Source organism: Eriocheir sinensis, chromosome 54 (assembly GCF_024679095.1).
Source record: "Eriocheir sinensis breed Jianghai 21 chromosome 54, ASM2467909v1, whole genome shotgun sequence".
Taxonomy (NCBI): Eukaryota; Metazoa; Arthropoda; class Malacostraca; order Decapoda; family Varunidae; genus Eriocheir; species Eriocheir sinensis.
The window spans coordinates 4,072,758-4,087,323 of NC_066562.1; the positions used below are offsets into that span (position 1 = coordinate 4,072,758).

Below are 14,566 nucleotides of genomic sequence, written 5' to 3' on the forward strand. Positions count from 1 at the left end.
CCACCCATCCACTCCTCACAGCTGGGCGGGATCATTGGACAGGGCGGACAGGACCAACCCAGAGCCCTCGCCGTCCACCCCGTCCTGGGCCTGCTCTTCTTCATCAACATGGTCTCCCCGCCCCGGATAGAGAGGTCGGGGCTGGATGGGCGGGGCAGGCAGGTGGTGGTCGGAGAGGGGCTCACCACACCCACCGCCCTCACTGTGGATGTGGAGGATGATTTTATCTTCTGGGCGGACACGGCGACCAAGAGGATTGAAACTGCAACGCTGACTGGTGGGTGGAGGGTGGGGTGGGGTGTGAGAGAGGGGGGAGGAGGGGATGGGGTGTGTAAGGGAGGGGTAGGAGGGTGAGAGAAAGGGAGGAGTAGGGAGAGAGAGAGGAGGGATGGAAGGAGAGAGAGAGAGAGAGAGAGAGAGGAGGGAGAGAGGCAAATGAGTTTATCAGGTTCATTGTTGGTGTGTGAGAGAGAGAGAGAGAGAGAGGAGGGAGAGAGGCAAATGAGTTTATCAGGTTCATTGTTGGTGTGTGAGAGAGAGAGAGAGGTAAGTTTATAAGATTCATTGTTGGTTTTGAGAGAGAGAGAGAGAGAGAGAGAGAGAGAGAGAGACTTATCACCTCATCACCCACAAAAAAAACAGCTAAACAAACCATAAAAACAAAAAAAACAAAAAAAACACCACCCACCACCCACCATCACCACCACTACCATTCCCCACCTCCTCCCCAACCCAACCTAACCTTCCCCACTGCGTTCCTTCCCCAGGCGAGGATCGGAAGGTGCTGGTTGACGAGGGCTTGAGCCTTCCGACGGGCCTCTCAGTCCACGGGTCGTACCTCTACTGGGTGGACCGGGAGCTGACCCACATCGCAAGGGTGGACAAGTTTACCGGGCAGGGACGCGAGGTGATACAGGGGCGGATATCACACCTGTCGGATATCATTGCCGTCACACCCTTCCTCTCACAGGTATGCAAGGGTGACCTCACATGTCCCCCTCATGCCCTTCTGTTCCTCTCCTCTCTCTCACAGCCTCACATTCACCCCCATACCTTCCACTTTACCGTTTTGTCCCCCTCTCACCCTTTTCCATGCCTTGTTACACCCCACACATCCTCCCTGTCACCCCATATCTCCACCTGTTCACCCCTTCACACCCTTCTGTTTCCTCTCTTCCAAACAATGCCTCCTCATCCTCATCCCTTCCCATTTTGTCCCTTTCCTCCCATTTTCCACACCTTATTACACCCCACACACCCTCCCTGTCACCCCATGTCTCCACTTACTCAAACTCCCCACCCTCCTGTGTCTCTCCTCATCCTCACCCCTTTCACCTTACCGTTTTATCCCTCTCACCCTTTTCCATATTCTATTACACCCCACACACCCCGTCACCCCATGTCTCCACTTACTCAACCCCCACACCCTCCTCTTCTTCTCCTCTCCCCTTCACCTCTCCCATGTTCCCTGTTTTATATAATGTGGTAGCTGCTATGTTCACTGTTGTCATTTTAGCTTCATCTCTCGTTCAGGGTGTTCCTACATGCTTACCACTGCCTTATACACACTTCATATACTTTTCCTCTCCCCCCACAGTGTATGCTTCTCAAATATGAGTTACACGAGGCTTTTCAAACAGGGAAACAGAGGCTGATACATTTGAAAATACGGTCCATGTCTCAGAGCCACATAGCAATACTGATCTGATACATGCTTTAACCCGGTAGCTGTGGGGATCATGTTTCTTAAAGGCCCCTCTAATTAATGAGAAAAATCATCACTTACGCGAACCATTTTATAATATATATCAAAGCATTTGTGATCAGTTTATGCATCATCTATTTTTCAGGGTTTATATCATGGCAAAAATTTGGCCCGTCGCTGGTACACGGTAAAGCCACAAATTTGGCCCGTCGCTTGTACTGGGTTAACGCTTCCTTCCTCCCCCCCAGCGTATGCGCGTGCATCCCTGCCACAACGGGAGTGAGTGCAGCCACCTGTGTCTGGAGAGGGATGGGCGGCAGGTGTGCTCGTGTCCAGCTGGCAGGGCGCTCGCTGATGACCTCAAGACCTGCATCCTGCCCCCCTCATGCAAGCCCCAGGAGTTCAGGTGCCACTCAGGGTCCGTTGGCTGTATCCCCATCAAGTGGAGGTGAGTGTGGGGGGAGAGAGAGAGAGAGAGATTAAGTTTCTTGCATCACTTGTTTTGTGTTTTATTTTTTTGTTATTTTACTGTTTTTTGTGTTTTTATGTGTGTGTGTGTGAGAGAGAGAGAGAGAGAGAGAGACTTCTATTACCCCATCACCCACAAAAAACAGCTAATCAAACCATAAAAACAACAAAAAAAGCAAAAAACAAAGAAAACACCACCACCACCCACCATCACCACCTCCTCCCCAACTAACTAACGCCCACCTTCCCTCCTTCCCCACAGGTGTGACGGACAGACTGAGTGTGCGGACAAGAGTGATGAGCTGAACTGCCCTCTCCTCCCACTCTGCCAGCCCTCTCAGTTCAGATGCCTCGACAGCCAGTGCATCGGTGAGTGGGGGAGAGAGTGCTGAGAGGGGGGGGGGGGTTGCGTGTGTGTGTGTGTGTGTGTGTGTGTGTGAAGAAAGAATAGAAGGAGAGTAGAAATATAGAGGAAAGAATAAAAGAAAAATGAGAGAAAGGAAAGAAAAAAAAAGTATATGTGTGTGTGTGTGTGTGTGTGTGTGAAGAAAGAATGGAAGGGGAGCAGAAATATAGAGGAAATAATAAAAGAAAAATGAGAGACAGGAAAGAAAAAAAGTTTGTGTGTGTGTGTGTGTGTGATCTTTACAGGGCTGGTCAAACTTTTATGACCCATTTATCACATTTACGTTTGATCTTCTAAAACCTTAAATTCATGTATTGCTTTGACACCATTTCACTGGGTCATGCATTTCAGTCATAAGTTATTCAGTTTTTAACGGTGAATTTTCGTACATCTTCATCAGCTATTTCTCATCATATCTGCTAGCTGCAATTTTTTCATGCATATCTTTCTGAACAATGATTTTTCTGTAGTTATTCACTGAGGGCTGTCTCTGTGATTGCCTTCTGTGTGTGTGTGTGTGTGTGTGTGTGTGTGTGAGATGTTCAAGTAGTGGGACAACACCTGGGATTCATTTAACTTACAACAGCCACTCAAAAAAATATAACTTAAAATAATTGATACTAAACTACAAAATTATAGAAGTGTAATAATCCTCAACCTAACTCTTTTTAGATTTTTTATAGACATAGAAGCCCAGAATTTTATGAACCCCAAACATTTGATTAGCTGAGAGAACGGGAACTGAGTCAAATTGCTGATGATGGTTTGGGTGGTGAATGAGGGAGGAAGAGATGTATTAAAAACTTAACTGTTCTTATTTAGACAAAGAAACACAGCAAAGATCATGAGTGGCAAACCTATATTATCTGATATTTTGTAGGTCTGTGCATTGGTAAGTTGGGGAGGCATGTTGGAGAGGGGAGGAGGAGGGAGATGAGTGTAGCGGGAAGGGGGGAAGGGAGAATGAGTAAGAGGGAGGGAGGGAGGCAAATTATACTCATGGTGGATGGAATAGTTTTGCTGTGGTGTTGTATGTTTACCTGTTTGTTTTGTTTTGCCTGGCCATGCTGTTTTGTTTTGAATGTGTGTTTTTTTGTCTGTCAGTGTCTGAGTTTTAGGCCTTCGATGTCAAGCTTCAGACAAGTGGGAACATTCTGGGCCTGTGTGTCGGCTGCTTTTTTTTTCTTTTTTTTCCGCAGAGGAGACAGTGCAAGGGTGTAAAAAAAAGAAAACAATAATGAAAAAAAAAAAAGCCCGCTCCTTATTGGTACTTACTGGCCCAATGGTTATCCTCTCGGCAATATTCCTGCCCAACCCTTAACAAGCAGACATTGGTCGGTATTATGAGACATTTTTGCTTTTCACATCAACTATTTCTAAAGGTCAAAGAGGGGACCAATGGGGGTCTAATGAGTGTTTCTTTAGGTTCACAGCACAGAAGAAGGGTCATACTACCACCAGGGCCATAAAACTACTACTGGAAATTCACAAAACTCCTACGAAAGCCTTGTCAAATATGTGCTTCTTTAGGTTCACGGCACTGAAGAAGGGTCATACTACCACCAGGGCCATAAAACTACTCCTGGAAATGCCCAAAACTCCTACGAAAGCTTTGTCAAATATGTGTACTTGGGTTACAAAATGTTAAGTAATACGGCCCAATATTGCCCCAGAAAAGTCATGTGGAGGCAGAAAGTGAGGCTCTGCTCTCTATGGGTCGTATTACTGAATTCGGCTTTCGTAGGTGTTTGGGGCATTTCCATGGGTAGTTTTATGACCCTGATGGTAGTTTGGCCCTTCTTCTGTACTGTGAACCTAAAGGAGCACTCATTAGAATGTTATAGTAGGATATCAATTGTATGCCTAATTCGTAGTGTATGCCCAATTGATCACCTTTTTGGACTTTAGAAATATGTGATGGGAGAAGTAAAAGTGTCTTATAATACCAACCTAAAGGCTTGGAGTAACCACCACAGCCCCAGAAGAGTGAACCAGCCCCGAATGTTGCCCTTCCCTGAGAGCGCTGAGGGAGGGAGGGAGGGAGGGAGGGGGTCATAGTTGTTGTTTATGTTGCTACTAAAATGGCTTCTTATTGTTACTACCACTTTCACTACTATGATTATTATTATTGTTGTTGTTGTTGTTGTATGATTTTGCTGTTTTATTATAAGCTTATTGGTTTGGTAAATGTGAATGTATGAGAAATCTTTATGTTATGTTTAACTGTTTTGTATTTAGATGACCTGAATTTAAACCTGAAAATGTATTAAAAAACTAAAACATGAGCAATGAAAAATGTCAGAAGTCAAGTTAAAATGACATTAAAAATAATAATAATAACAATAACAATAATAATGGTAAAATAGTTTTCATTTTACTTTAGTGACTAAAATAATTAAGAAATGTTGTGGAATCAGCCTGATTATAATGTGCTTTTTCCATCCCTTTCCCCTTCCGGTAACCCCACCCCCCCTGCTCCCCTCCACTCCTGGGCCGTGCCGCCGCCGCTGCAGACAAGGCGTGGGTGTGCGACGGGGAGCGGCAGTGTAGCGACGGCAGTGACGAGGTGGGCTGCTGCGGGGCGGGGCAGGTGCTGTGCGTGTCGTCAGGGAGCTGCGTGGACACGGCCGCCCACTGCTCCGGGTCCGCCCACCGCCCCTGCCCCGACGCCCCGGACCTGACGCTGTGCTCCACATGGGTCACTGCTCCGCCCGAGGCCTCCGAGGGTGGCGGGGGCCGTGCGCCGTACATCGTGGGTGTGGTGGCCAGCGTGGTGGTGCTGGTGTGTGTGGCGGCGCTGCTGCTCTACTACCGCCGCCGCCCCGCCCTGCTGGACGACCACGAGCTGGAGCCCCACCCCAAGCCTGGCCCAGCCCACCCCACCGCTGCCCCGCCGCCGGGACACCATAGGCAGTACAGGCTTGTCATGACCTCCTGGGGCAAGTCCTATGCCCCAGTGGGCGGCCCCGGGGAGACTGCTGCCGGGGACCCCCGCCCCCCCATGGCTGGGGCGGCCCCCGGGCAGGGCGTGTGTCGGGGCGTGTTGGCGGGCGGGGGTGCAGGGCGGGGGATGTATGAGGCTGCCCCGGCCACTGGCGCCTCCTCCTCATCCTCCTCCATGACCCACTACCCCCGGGAGACCCTCAACCCGCCCCCCACCCCCGTGGCGGAGGGGCGGGGGGGCGGCCGCTGCCCCGAGCCCCACTGCTGCTACAACCCCCACCACCATGCACCCCCCTCCACCCTGCATTCCTACCGCCACTACAAGACCCGGAACCGCCCACCTCCCCCCACGCCCTGCTCCACCGACGTGTGCGACTCCGACGTGTACTCCTCCGCCCTCTCCCCCCGCGGCGCCCCCCGCTGCTACACGCCCCCCTCGCCCCCCACCCACTACCACTCCTCGCCCCTCATGACAGACTACGACTCTGACCCCCACCCACCGCCCCCCACCCCCCAGATGCCCTACATGTGTGAGCTGACCTCCTGCCCCCCCACCTCTTGCCCCCCGTCACCCTCCACGGAGCGATCCTACTGCACCCGCGCCCCCTGCCCCCCGCCCCCCTCACCCATCGCCTCAGACTAGCCAGCCAGCCCCCCCCTCCCCTCACCCATGGCCCCCCCACCCATACCCCCACCCCTGCCCTGCATCTCCCCACCCATACCCCCACCCCTGCCCTGCATCTGCCTCAAGTCATCCCCCCACTCATCACACCTCACCCCCCCATACCCCACCCATTAGGACACCTCACACCACCACCACTACCACCACCCTCATAACCACTTCTGCTGCTGTTACTACTTCTATAACTCCTTAACTATTATTATTATTATTATTATTATTATTATTATTATTATTATTATTATTATTATTATTATTGTTATTGCTATTATTGTTGTTATCTGATTTTAGTGTACTCAGTCCTACTTGGTCATCTGTCTGGCCTGACTTATACGGTTCCTGGATTGCCATTGTTATTTTGGCTGTCCATCAATTACCAGTTCTACCTGTGATGTTTGTATTCTTAATTGTTATTCAGATATCCTCAGCCTTTTTCTGTTCTTTCATTTGGGGCGTGAGCATCATGATTTTGAGAACAGATAAAGGGTGAAGATATATCATTGGCTATTAAGAACAAGAAATAGACTTGGGCAGATCATAAACAGATTGAAAACCAAAGTAGGAGGATGACAACCCAGGAATTTTTGGTGAGGTCAGGCAAAGGAGGAGGTGGAGAAATGAAAGCATATCATTTCCCGGAGCAGGATGAAGTACACTAACATCATCAGACAGACGGAAGTGGTTATTTCCTCACACACTAAGAGCTTATAACAACGTTTTTTCCTTGCTTTTTAATAGTATTTTTGTATCATAACCCCCTCTGCCCTGTCCTTTTATAACACACACCTTTTGTGTCATCAGTCGCCAGAGTAAGGCTTTACATGCATACACACGGGCATACACATAGTTCAATCAATCAGTAGGGGCATACGCTGGGGGTGCGTCGCCTTACCCACCCTACGGCACCAACCTCGGGGATCAGTGAGGCAGTCAGAGATCCCTTGAGGCCCGGACTGTTCCCGGAGTCCACACGCAGAGTCTCTGAATGTTAACCCCGGGCCTGGTTGACGTATATATTCAGTATGCATTATATATATTCAATATGCATATATACATATACATAAAAGTATATATTATAGTCTATTATAAAGAGTACAAAACTGTTCTTAATGCTGATAATGATGATGATGATGATGTGTCACTGTTGTTTACATGTTTTTATAATGACTTAACACCTGTACCCCCTCACCTGCCTCTTCCCCCACCCCTCCTTTTTTTACAATATCCTTCACCTTTCCCTCCTCCTTCTTTCCTTCCATAGTCCCTCCTCCCTTTCTTTCCCTCCAATATCCTTCCCCTTTCCCTCCTCCTCCTTTACTTCCCTCACCTACCTTACCTGCCTTTCTTCCCCCTTCCCTCATCCAAAACCCATCGTTCCTCCTCCTTTCCTTTCCCTCCAATATCCTTCCCCTTTTCCTCCTCCTCCTTTACTTCCCTCACCCACCTGCCCTCCTTTCCTTTCCCTCCAATATCCTTCCCCTTTTCCTCCTCCTCCTCTCCCTCCCCTTAGTTCACTGATAAACACACACACACAGGGTTGCCATCACTCAGTCCTCCACTACCTCACCCCCCCACTCCCCTCCCTTCTGTCACCCTTCCACCTCCCTCACTCCACTTCTCTATCACCTCCACCATTATGTACAGTGAGGGACAAAAGTCGTGTCTTGAAACGTGAAAACCCAAGGCAATGAGCGAACTGCCTGCTGCACACAACTTTCTACTCTAGCTCATCCCTATGCTATCCAAATCCCCTATGCAAGAGTTAACCAGTATCTTCATTCTTTCATCCATTTTGCCGGTAAACTCTGAAATGGCCTCCCTTCCTCTGTATCTCCTCCTGCCTACGATTTGAATTCCGGAATTGATCTCTCTTGTGGCCAGTCTTTTCTGTTTGGTTTTATAGACTATCCAAATCCCTTCTGCAAGAGTAAACCAGTATCTTCATTCTTTCATCCATCTTGCTGGTAAACTGAAATGGCCTCCCTTCCTCTGTATCTCCTCCTGCCTATGACTTGAACTCTGGAATTGATCTCTCTTTTGGCCAGTCTTTTCTGCTTGGTTTTATAGAAGTGCCGAGTTTTTTGTTTTCCTTTTTGTATTTGTTCCTGAGCTCCTTCCTCTACTGTAAGAAAAAATGTGGCAAGTCGTCTGTCAGTGGTAGAATGGAATTGAGTTATCATCTGTCCCTTATCTTTGTTAATTTCAGAGATATGACCACATGATTAGCCGGTTCTCTTAAGCCCGTATTTTTAATTGTATCGGCACGTCAGTTCATCTGATTGAAAAGCCTCGTAGAAGTTTTTGGAATTTCCATGGACTGTTTTTTGACATTGGTGATAGTTTTATGCGGCTTCTCTGCCATGAACGGGAAAATCACCCACGAGAACCTGGTTAATCTTCTCGGTGGCCGTGGGAAATGGTTATAGTGGGAGCCAGAGACATTTAGGAGTATGGACGTTAGGTTTTCACTATTTCATGACACAACTTTTGTTCCTCATTGTACACCCTGCCTGACCCTTCCACTGACCACCTCTCTCACTCCACCTCTTCACCCTGCCACCCCCACCCACCCACAACCTCACCCACCAACCACTAAACACTTGAAAATGAGTCTGCTTGGAGTGTTTTCAAACTTCTCTTTCTCGTATTTTTTTAGTGTTTCCAAAATGTTGCGATAAATGTGTTGGAGCTTAATTTTTGCTTGTGCTTTTTGGAGATTTTTTTTTAATCTTTTTTTAAAGTTTTTGTGATTGTGATTATGAAAGATGTGATCCTCGGTATTTGACAACTTAATATAACTTTGAGGTTTGCGAAGAAAGTCAAAACTAAATTTAAACTAAAATAGAATCAGATCTCGAATTAGTGGAATTTAACTTATTGGGTCCAGTGTAGTGGAATGCTGATATTTTCCACTTTTTCGGTCTTTCGTTAATATCTGTCTCGCTACTCCTGGTTGTAATGGTAGTTAATGTAATGACAGTAACAATGCTGATATTTTCCACTTTTTCAGTCTTTCGTTAATATCTGTCTCGCTACTCCTGGTTGTAATGGTAGTTAATGTAATGACAGTAACAATGCTGATATTTTCCACTTTTTCGGTCATTCGTTAATATCTGTCTTGCTACTCCTGGTTGTAATGGTAGTTAATGTAATGACAGTAACAATGCTGATATTTTCCACTTTTTCAGTCATTCGTTAATATCTGTCTCGCTACTCCTGGTTGTAATGGTAGTTAATGTAATGACAGTAACAAGGCTCAGTGTAGCAGGACAAATTATTCTAATATTTCACATTTGCTAACCTTAGACAGCAGCAGTATTTGAAGAGTGGCTCCCCCAAAATGAATCGTCCATATATAGTCATTACCAACCTTAGGACCGTAGCATAAATATAGTCACGCCGCATAAGAGATGTTTTAACCCGGTACCAGCGACGGGCCAAATTTGTGGCTTTACCGCGTACCAGCGATGGGCCAAATTTGTGGCTTTACCGCGTACCAGCGACGGGCCAAATTTGTGGCTTTACCGCGTACCAGCGACGGGCCAAATTTGTGGCTTTACCACGTACCAGCGACGGACCAAATTTTTACCATGATTTAAACTCCCAAAAATAGATGATACATAGACTGATCACAAATGCTTTGATATATATTATGAAGTGGTTTGCATGAGTGATGAATTTTTCTCATTAATTTGCTTAGAGGGGCCTATAAGAAACATGATCCCCAAAGCTACCGGGTTAAGTATCATCTATATAGAGATTCAACCACAATCTGGAAGTGTTGTTATATTTCTGCCATACAAAACTGACTGACTGAATTTTGGACCGTTTGTAAATAGTTTCACCGTCATCTAAGGGTTAATGTTTGTCTTGCTAATGGTTTTAATGTCGCTGATGTAATAATAGTAAAAGAAAGGCTCCAGGCAGACTCATGTTAGAAGTGTTGGCAGCATTTGGCATGTTAACACACCCACCTAACCTAGCACCCAAGTCAACCCCAACCAAGCAACCTAGCAACCAAATTAACCCCAACCAAGCAACCTAGCACCCAGATGAGCCCTAACCAAGCAACCTAGCACCCAGATGAACACAACCCAGCAACCTAGCAACCAGATCAACCCAATCCAGCAACCTAGCACCCAGATGAACACAACCCAGCAACCTAGCAACCAGATCAACCCAACCCAGCAACCTAGCACCCATGTCAACCCAACCCAACGAGCCTCCACCTGACTTACTTAACTTATACTTGCTCACAATGAACCTTTTGTAAAACCCCACGGGATGGATACCAAAAGTGTCTTATAGATATATTTTTTAGCGTGGACTGACCCTTCATTTTGTGTGTGTGTGTGTGAGTGAGAGAGTGTGCGAGGGAGAGAGTGAAGTGACATGATTAAAAAGAAATGCAAAAAATGGTACATGTGTGTTTGCTCGAGTGAAATAAATAAGACAAATAAAATACGAAATAGAAACAAGAGGAAAAGGAATAAAGAAACAAAGATAAATGGGAGAAAGGAATATGCAGCTCGTAAAAGAAGAAAAACTACATTGTGTACTTAAGAAGAGGAAAAGAGAGAGAATTGCAAATAGAAAAAAAAGGAGATAATCAAGAAAAACAGACGAATCATCATTGTATGTGTTAGTTTGATATGTTGTGTTTTTTACTTTCTCCACGGTGAATGTTCAGCAAGACTAACACACACACACACACACACACACATACACACACACACACATACACACATAAATGGAGGAAGAGTGACAAGCAAGTGGCTACCAACAAAACACACACACACACACACACACACACACACACACACACACAGATCAGTGGAGGAAGAGTGACAAGCAAGTGGCTACCAACAAAACACACACACACACACACACACACACACACAGATCAATGGAGGAAGAGAAGGAGGGACAAACAGGTGGCTAGGAAGTGGATGAAGAGGCGAATGAACGAAACAGTGGAAAGATGGAACGATCGAGTGAGATAAACAAGATATGGAGATGGAAGAATAAGTGGATGGGAAGATAGTGGAAAGGCGGAAAAATGGAAGGATTGAGTAAGATAACGTAATGGAGATGGAAGAATAAGGAGATAATGAAAAGATGGAGAGACTTATGAAGTAAGGTAGATAAGATATGGAGATGGATAAATGAGTGGATGGGGAAGTGGATAACGTGGATGAGAGATGAATGGATGGATAGGTGGAACGGCCTCTACACCAGATTTTTCAAACGCATTGGTATTTATTAACAGATACGTGGCTAGTTGTCCTTAATTCCACTTTTGGGGCACAGATAGTTAGGAGTGTTATATTTTCATTGTTAAGTCGACATATTACAAACTAGCCATAAGTGATTGATTTGGCATTTTAATTCATTTTCTGGGACAGAGTTGGAAGTGTTGATTTGTGTTTTTAATTAATTTTTTGAGACACAGATAGACAGGAGTGTTGGATTTTCAGAGTTAAGTTGACATATTACAAACCTAGCCATAAGCAATTGATTTGGCATTTTAATTCATTTTCTGGGACGGTGTTGGAAGAGTTAAAAGTGTTGATTTGTCTTTTTAATTCATTTTTGGGACACAGATAGTTAGTTGGAAGTGCTGGATATTCAGAGTTAAGTTGGCGTATTACAAACCCAGTCATGATAAGTGATTGGTTTGGCTTTTTAATTAATTTTCTGGGACGGAGTTGGAAGTGTCGATTTGTCTTTTTAATTCATTTTCGGGACACAGGTAGTTAGTTGGAAGTGCTGGATATTCAGAGTTAACATATTACAAACTAGTAATAAGTGATTGATTTGTCTTTTTAATTCATTTTTCGGGACACAGATAGGTAGTTGGAAGTGCTGGATATTCAGAGTTAAGTTGGCGTATTACAAACCAAGTCATGATAAGTGATTGATTTGTCTTTTTAATTCATTTTTCAGGACACAGATAGGTAGTTGGAAGTGCTGGATATTCAGAGTTAAGTTGGCGTATTACAAACCAAGTCATGATAAGTGATTGATTTGGCTTTTTGATTAATTTTCGAGACACAGTTAGGAGTGTTGGATATTCAGAGTTACATAAGTTGACACATTACAAACCCAGTCATGATAAGTGATTGATTTGACTTTTCATTTCATTTTCTGGGACGGAGTTGGAAGCGTTGGATATTCAAAGTAAAGTTGACATTACAAACTCGCTCAGAAAAAGTGATATAAAAAAAAAACCAACAAAGCCGCTAACCATGCCTTGTAAATCGGGTCGGAAAAGACAAATCAACCACAGGACTTAATGAATACAAATACGACTTTTATCAGGTGTTAGTCAGGCATAAGGGACGAGTTTATACAAAGTTGAATACGGGTGGACGGATGGATAGCAGGTGTAAGGGCCCCTCCTAGTCAGTATGAGGGAGAGGTGAATGTTGGTGGATGGTTGACAGTGGTTGACTTTTCGTTTATATGCTTTCAGGGACAAGGCATGGGCAGCTATATGGGGAAGGAATAAAGAGAATTAATGTGGGCGGCTTAATGAGAGTAGTGAAGAGAAGGATGGGAGGGAAAGGTGTAATGAGAGGGAGGAACGTAGTGATGTGAGGAGGATAAGTGAAGGAAAAAGAGGAAAGGAAAGGTGAGGAAACAAAATATTCGCTTGGTAATGACTATTGATTTTATTGATGGTAGTGATACAGTGGACAAACAGGACACACACACACACACACACACACATTTCGTCACCTTCGTAAACAAACCGCCTAAGTCATTATTTTCTACTTTACGGGAAATCAGAAAAGAACTGTCATCACCTCATTTGGCTTAAGATTTAGGCAGAAACAAAAAGGCCAATTCTAGAACACTCAAACCCTGAATGACGAAGGCAACTGTACAGAAGCAAGCGTCACATGATGAAAAATTGATGTAGACAAAAACCTGGAAATTGCTGAAAATGACTTAGGCGATTATTTTGTGAGGGTGACCATTTATTTTATGTTACCATTGTTATTTGTGATTTTATTGTATATATTTAATCTGCACACACACACACACACACACACACACACACACACACCAGACTGGGCATTACAAACGGGACTTGCAAGCAAACAGTACACATGATCGGTGCTTTTAATAGTTTCTTAATGTGTGAATATATATTAGAATAATTTATCCTATTCCCACATATACATGCACACATCTATGCTTGTCCTAATTATTTGAAGTAACGACCTTGCAAGGGAATTTTAAGTGCCTCACCTTACGTTATTGTTATTATTATTATATTACATGAAAGCAGAATTGTGCCATGATTTGTATTGTAAATATTGTACTTACTGTGTTCTTACGAGGGGTGGAGTGTGGGGGGCGGGGAGGATTCTCTTCTACTCTGAATATTTCCCTTCCTCCCTGCCTCCTCCTCCCTGTTTATGTGTAATTCTTTTCCCTTTTTTAAGATAATTTTTAAGGTTCTGTATGTATACTTATATGTGTATGTAAAATGTTAGGAGGGTGCAGTGGGCATACACACACACACACACACACACACACACACACACACACACACACACACACACACACACACACACACACACACACCAAATAATTGCAAAGAGAATCAAACTACTACTGTGATTCCTACTACTACTACTACTACTACTACTACTACTACTACTACTACTACTACTACAGAGACAGCCCAACACTACCTCAAACCCTCACAGTCACAAAGCAAAAGGAGAAAGAAAATGAGGAACAAGGAATTGGAGAGCTGGAGAAAGTGAGTGTCAGTTGGCTTTCCTACCGAGGCATTGGAGTAAACACACACACCTGTACGTATTGTCCTTGTTATATCGTGTGTACCTGTGTGCGTACGAGAGCCATATTAGTTTGTTTGTTTACGTGGCCAAAGGAAGGATGAGAGAGGCGAGGTGAATGAATAAAAGTCTTGTATGGAGGAATGAAGAGCTGGTATCATTTTGACATTATTATTATTATTGTTATTATTATTATTATTTATACCTTGTTTTCTGGGCTTTTGTTTCACCTTTCTACTTTCTTTCCTTCTCTTAATTTCCTCCTCCTCCTCTTCATCTCTTCTTCTCTTCATCTCCTATTCCTTCTCTTAATCTTCTCCTCTCCTCTTCATCTCTTCTTCTCTTCATCACCTCCTCCTCCTCCTCCTCCTCTTCATCTCTTCTTCTATTCATCTCCTATTCCTTCTCTTCATCTTCTCCTCCTCCTCCTAATCCTCTTCCTTCCCCTGCTTCTCCTATTCCTCTTTCTTCTCTCCTCCTCCTCTTTTTCCTCTAGATTTTTTTTTTTTTTTTTTTTTTTTCCACCCCAGTCCAACTCTTCTGCCATAAGA

The 14,566-nt window shown here is 44.8% G+C and overlaps 1 protein-coding gene and 1 long non-coding RNA gene across 2 annotated transcripts in view; both read left to right on the plus strand.

Moving 5' to 3' along the window:
- The window catches only part of LOC126983561 (low-density lipoprotein receptor-related protein 6-like), a 38,827-nt gene extending 32,631 nt beyond the window's left edge, over positions 1 to 6,196 (plus strand). The window contains exons 20-24 of the mRNA XM_050836357.1: positions 22 to 277; positions 768 to 970; positions 1,954 to 2,153; positions 2,436 to 2,542; positions 5,093 to 6,196. Of these exons, the coding sequence (XP_050692314.1) occupies positions 22 to 277; positions 768 to 970; positions 1,954 to 2,153; positions 2,436 to 2,542; positions 5,093 to 6,165 (1,839 nt within the window). The 3' untranslated portion in view covers positions 6,166 to 6,196. The remainder of the gene's footprint in view (positions 1 to 21; positions 278 to 767; positions 971 to 1,953; positions 2,154 to 2,435; positions 2,543 to 5,092) is intronic.
- A 1,450-nt stretch (positions 6,197 to 7,646) lies between these two features.
- LOC126983565 (uncharacterized) lies at positions 7,647 to 13,797 on the plus strand. Its single transcript, XR_007735974.1, has 2 exons — positions 7,647 to 11,953; positions 12,050 to 13,797. It is a non-coding gene; the product is annotated as an uncharacterized LOC126983565 (long non-coding RNA).
- The last annotated feature ends 769 nt before the right edge of the window (positions 13,798 to 14,566 follow it).